Source organism: Cibotium barometz, chromosome 21, assembly GCF_041138505.1.
Source record: "Cibotium barometz isolate CiBa-2024 chromosome 21, ASM4113850v1, whole genome shotgun sequence".
Classification (NCBI taxonomy): domain Eukaryota; kingdom Viridiplantae; phylum Streptophyta; class Polypodiopsida; order Cyatheales; family Cibotiaceae; genus Cibotium; species Cibotium barometz.
Window position 1 is genome coordinate 46,657,491 of NC_141066.1, and position 5,806 is coordinate 46,663,296.

Sequence of the window (5,806 nt, forward strand, 5' to 3'; positions counted from 1 at the left end):
CATCCAAAGACGGAAAAGCATCAACACATACAAAGTCCAACAAGGCATCATCGAGAATAGCCTCCAGATCTGAATCAATCTCATCACAATCATTTAGCTTACATAACACCTGCTCATCCTCACTTGCAACCAACAGTTGACTAGCATCAAGCATAGAAGAGCTCAAAGCTAATGGGGATCTATTATATACCATGAAATCATCCAATGCATCATCTAAGATAGCATCCAATCCAGGATCAATTGCATTGAAGCCATTATCATCTTGCAATCCCACATGTTGATTATCATGAACATTCATACCCCCATAGCTATATCCATTTGGTTGCTCATATGCAGCCTCTTGAGGCTCTGTGACCACACTTTGCGTATCATGCATGTTATCTCCCAGTATTTCTTGATACCTGTCTGTGCAGATGGGCTTAGAACTATGGGTCCCTCACCCAAGTACCCTTGAATCTGTATATCATTGAACCCTGCATGATCCAAAAAGATAGATTCAATTTCCCTCTCCAAATCATCATCATAAACAGGCTTCCAAGCTCGAGATTGTTGCTCATAAATGTGGTTGCAAGGTAACCATGACACTGATGACATAGCATCACCCTGTTTATTGTTGGAACACCCTGTTAGCATTTCAGAATAACCCAAATCCAAAGAACCTTGGCAACCAGCTTCAGAAGCAACATCACTGTTGGAATCACCCATATCACTCACCCCCTCTAAATCAATCACACATACTTGTGGCCCGTCTGCATATTCATGTACATCATCCTGCTTATAAGCATCACAACCAGATAAGAATGCAGTAATGATAGCATCTTCTTCTTGTCTTAGATCTTCAAACTCTGCAATCATGCTTTCAGCAAGAAGCATTGGTTCCTGTTGTTCTTCACACATATGATACGACACCTGAGGAATACCCTTCGAAACACCTGTCCTGAAGCTCTCTGAATCAAGTGTCTCCTCAAGCATAGGCATACATACATCATGTGGTATGATCATAGGACCCTGTATGTCTGCACCCTCAAACAAGGAAGACAGATTATACTTGCAGAGTTCACCCATTGCATCTTTATGAGGCTGTAGCAAAGCATCCCTTGTTGCACTGTGAAGACCTTGTTGCTCACTAATGGCTTTTTGCAATCCCAATTTAGCATAAACAGCCTCCACAATCTCTGTATCAGCCTTGAATAGCAATTGATTGTCCTCCATAAGACATGCATCAACAACCGCTTCTAAATTGGCTCGGATTGTTGCTGGAACACTATCACAGCTCACATTATACCTGGAACTCGCATAAATAAGTGCATCTGCAAAATCACTCCATCGTTTGGAGTGATACTCTGCTAGTTCCAGCACTTCATCTTTTAAATCAGGACTTACAAGGTATGCAAAAGATGCAATCATCATGTTTTCAGGAACCCCTTGATTCTTCATCTCTGTCTCATAACACCTTAGATAGCTTTCTGGATCGTAACCATCAAATATATTGACCCTGTCATATACCAATTGCATCACAATTTCCACGGCTTCCTGAATTGGCTTTTCTTCTTCAATCTTCCTGAACCGCTCTTCAAGCTCTTTCATTTCTGCATATAAATGCTCCATTTTGCTAGCCATCTCTACGTACTCTCACCCCAGCGGGTTCACGTCGGGTTCACCAAAGCTGTCGTGACGTGGGCGGTGTCGCTGGGAAAGCGCGGGGCTTCTGGCTGTGAGAGTAACTTCCAAAATTCCAGCAAGAAAACAAAATAGATAACTCCTCAAAGAGCATAAGACTTCACCATTTTTGTTGACATGTACATGTCCCAAATCATTTCAATTCTTGAAGCTTTGGAATTAGTAACATTCTCCCTTTCTCTTCTTTGGTTACAAGTTCATCATCACACATGCATTCCCAAAATCACACACAATTACCATCATAATCATAACACACACACTAGTAGAGAACAACAGAGCTCTGGATCAAGAGGTAAAATTCAGTTCAACAATAAATGCTCAGCCTATTACCAGAGTTGTCTTTAATCCCAACATAGGTGCTCTGCAAAGTCATTGACAGAAGCCAAAACATTGACAGACATTTTCCCTTGAGAGCTGTCTGCTGAACAGGATGGAAAAACTCCTCGTTGTGATTCCTCTGCAAGTCTTCTCTGACGCCAGCTTGAACCCTTAATGCCGGCAGCTCGCCTTCACAAAGCCAAGGCGGCTCTCACATCGGTCCTCCTGCAGCCACACCTTGCGCTCCAACTACTCTTGGTTTGGTTTTGCAGATGCGCCAGAGAAACCCGTTCTCTCTACACCTCTTGTCTGGTTTTTCTAGCGTTCACCTGGGAGCCTTTTCTCTGCACTCTTGCGCTGTCAGCCCAACCTGCTCTTTATACAACGGCCACCTCTCTCTTCACTCACACGACGTCTGCGACTCCAGTCGCCAGCACGTCAGCTGCTCTTTCTCACACTTCTTCTCTGCAGTCTTCAGTCGCCCCACCAGCCCGTTCACTCACACGTCGACGTCTCCATTTATTTTGCTCTGCGCCAACCACCGCGTCCATCAGCCCATAGGCGGCCTGTCCCACTGGCTCCTACAGTTGTCACACTAGCAGCCCACAGTAGGCGTCACTCACAGCTTGTTGGCTATACCTACACGGCCACTCTTCGCTGCTCTGTGTCATGCGGCCCCTCTCAGAAATGACCAGCCCGACCTCCTTCACGTGCCCAGCGGCTCCAGTCCTCTGCTCTCCCCTGCATATAGCATGCGGCTCTCCCAGTAGAGTCACCTGCGGCTGCTCCAGCCACTGCACAAAGCACTCAGAGCCTTCTCTGCAGCCTCCTGCTACGCTCGAGGCCCCTCCTCTCTGCCATCAACACGGTGGCTCTTTTTGGCCACTTTTCTCTTCGGTTTCTCCCCCTGGCGACCCACACCTTCGCGATCTCTCCCCATGCTGCTGGCCACTCTTCCTTCGCTTTGGCGACCACCTTCGAGAACTTCATGCTGGCGGCTCCCCAACGCTCCCATGTGGCTATCCTTTTTTTATGGCCACGTTTTTATTATTTTTAACTCTTCTAAGACCTAAGAGAATGGCCACACCCATCTCTTCACACCAATACCTTGGTCACATCTTTATTTGCCCATGTTCCACACACCTTCTTCAGATGCAACTTGGTGCCCGCTGTACTTGGACGCATACACATTTCAAGGAAACATTAATCCCCCATGCTTCCACATATCTCAAATGTGACCTTGAGTGCCCATTATATTTTTTAACGCGCCCACACATATTCAAACATCCGAGCAGCGGATATTATCTCCATCATCTGACCTCTCACCCGACAGGCCAACAAGCTCAAAGCCAAACCATTTCACCTATACACCTGGCGACGCCCTCAAAAGCAAAACCCTCCACACGCCATACATCCCATATGTACACAGGCCCTTAATCCCATTCATCTGGATTTATATTTAACGGCCTCACATGCATGGTTTCACACCATAAACGTGCCGTGGCACGACAACGTATATATATATATCTAGATATATCTATATATATATAAGTATATTTAGATATATCTAGATATATGTACGTATATATATACATACATATATATATATATATGTATATATATACGTACATATATCTATATATATCTAGATATATATAGATATATGTATATATATATGTATATATATATATATATATGCATGTGAAGCCAAGCACCTTTACATAAGGCTTCCTTTGAAGCTTTCAAAAATATCAAAGGCTTCACTGTGAAGCTTTACACCCAATTAATAGGATTCATTTGAAGCCTGGAAAGGTCTTGAAGCACAATTTTGCTTCAAAGTTAAGGCCTGACTGAGGGTATGTTTAAGAGTAGGCTCTGGTAATGTTGAAGTAAATAAATGATAACCAGTGCTGCAATATGTGGTACTCTCCTCTTGAGCATCTCCTCTTGAGCAGTAATGGAGAGTTATTTATGTGATAGCATTTGAGAATCATTTATCAGGGACTTCTTAATCACATTATTACACAGGTTCATTATCATATAAATGAACGCGAGACATCGCATTATTCAAGTTCGGTCATGCACAGGTGTGCGAAATACAGAGGAGGTCATTGGCAGAACTTATTGACATAGAGCCTAAACCCCAAAAGGAGGTCATCAGCACATGTAGACGTTGTAGTCGGTGCTTCCCGTGGGGCAGGCCTTGGTCTCATCGGGGCCTCCGGGGTAGTAGCAGGAGCCGGAGTTGGCACTAGTGCACTGGACTGTGGGGCAGTTGCCGTTGGTGGGAACCCCCGTCATGTCCCCATTGTAGCCCCCAATTTTGGAGACGTCGTAGTAGTCGTTGCCGCCACTGCCGGCTACTGTAATCTCGAATTGGGTGACCCCTGAGGGAGGCCCTGTGTTGCAAGCCTGGCCACTGCACCCTGTGCCTGTGATAGTCCAAAAGGTAGCACCCTGCCACCTAGAGTCGACGGGCACCGGCCATGAGCCGCCGGCACCTTGCTGCGAGCACCCTCCGCCCACGCCGTTGTTGGGCCCCCAGTACTTGAAGCACACGGTAGAGCCGCAGTTGTTGTGCATGGTTATTGTCGTGGCCTCAGCTCTCATCATAGCTGCATAGTATACACGCAAATTACCATCCATGTACTATACGGCATTGTATACTCACAAACAAATTACCTGCAGTATACACAGACGCACTACTATAACACAAATTACTAAGCCGGCCACTTACCGAAGCTGATGAAGTAGCACGCGGCCACAATTATCGCCACTCTAGCCATAGCTGCTGCTTCTAAATCGAACGTTCTTTGGATATATGTAAGCAAGCTCACAGGTACTCTAGTTTATATAAGCTGAGATGCATGCAGGCTTGAGTCAACAGTGAGGCCTCCTTTTTCAAAGTACTGAGTTTTGCTGATCCTACCCCACCCATGCAGCCATTTAACGCAAACTACCAACCACCACCTTGGAGCTTCTAACTTTTTTGAAACTTCGCGACACAAGAGTTCAACATCGTTTGGAAAACGTTATTCAAAATATGAAGAATCATTCAACGATATTAATTTGGAACGCAAGACTTTCCATGTACACGAAACAATGATTTAAGAAACAAGAGACCCGTGTTGAATTTTCCGCATCCATTCCCACAATATGCAAGTAAAGAAGAAAATTGATTGATGTGCCTTTTAGGTGAGGCCTTGTTTCCTCCTTTACTTTTGACAGTGTTGGGCTGTTCTTTTAAATTTTCCGCATCCATTCCCACAATATGCAAGTAAAGAAGAAAATTGATTGATGTGCCTTTTAGGTGAGGCCTTGTTTCCTCCTTTACTTTTGACAGTGTTCTAAAAGCAGCATGATTTTGGAGTGTGAATGCATCCCTGTAGCCCAAGTTTTAGCAACTGGTGTGTAATGGCCTTGTCTTTTTGATGGTCGAATTTGGACAACATTTTGAGCAAAGTTTGACATTTTCTTCATCCACTTGAGAGCTCTTTTTGCTTTGGTATGAGAGCCATTGATTGTGAGAAGGTATGTACTAGCTGTTGAAAATTTTTCTCTTTTGATCTTCAATAAAACCATGGATGAATGGTTCTCTCTACAAGCAAAACAATGTGCCAACACTTTCGCGAGGTCGGATTTGCATTTCGAGGCCTCCCTCGGCGGCCGGCTGCTATATCCTCTTCTTGAATTCATTTTCCTTCTTCAATATGGCACCCTTGTTTTCTTCTTCTCTTTCAATCTTTTGAACCTTTTAAATCATTTAATATATGCTCTACATGTAAGGAAGTGCTATCATAGGGCATAG

General features: G+C 44.5%; 1 protein-coding gene across 1 annotated transcript; it reads right to left on the bottom strand.

Annotated features, from left to right (window-relative positions):
* Positions 1 to 3,963: 3,963 nt before the first annotated feature.
* On the bottom strand, positions 3,964 to 4,875 carry LOC147627244 (pathogenesis-related thaumatin-like protein 3.7). Its single transcript, XM_086816173.1, has 2 exons — positions 4,736 to 4,875; positions 3,964 to 4,613 (listed from the first exon to the last, which is right to left on the bottom strand). The coding sequence occupies exons 1-2, from the start codon at positions 4,782 to 4,784 to the stop codon at positions 4,156 to 4,158; spliced, it is 507 nt and encodes a 168-aa protein (XP_086672299.1). The 5' UTR covers positions 4,785 to 4,875; the 3' UTR covers positions 3,964 to 4,155.
* Between the last annotated feature and the right edge of the window lie 931 nt (positions 4,876 to 5,806).

Bases quoted from the DNA above. Each gene is read 5' to 3' on its own strand.
- LOC147627244 (XM_086816173.1), bottom strand. From the start codon at position 4,784: ATGGCTAGAGTGGCGATAATTGTGGCCGCGTGCTACTTCATCAGCTTC. The intron at 4,614-4,735 runs GTAAGTGGCCGG...TATACTATGCAG, and splicing joins GTGCTACTTCATCAGCTTCG to CTATGATGAGAGCTGAGGCC.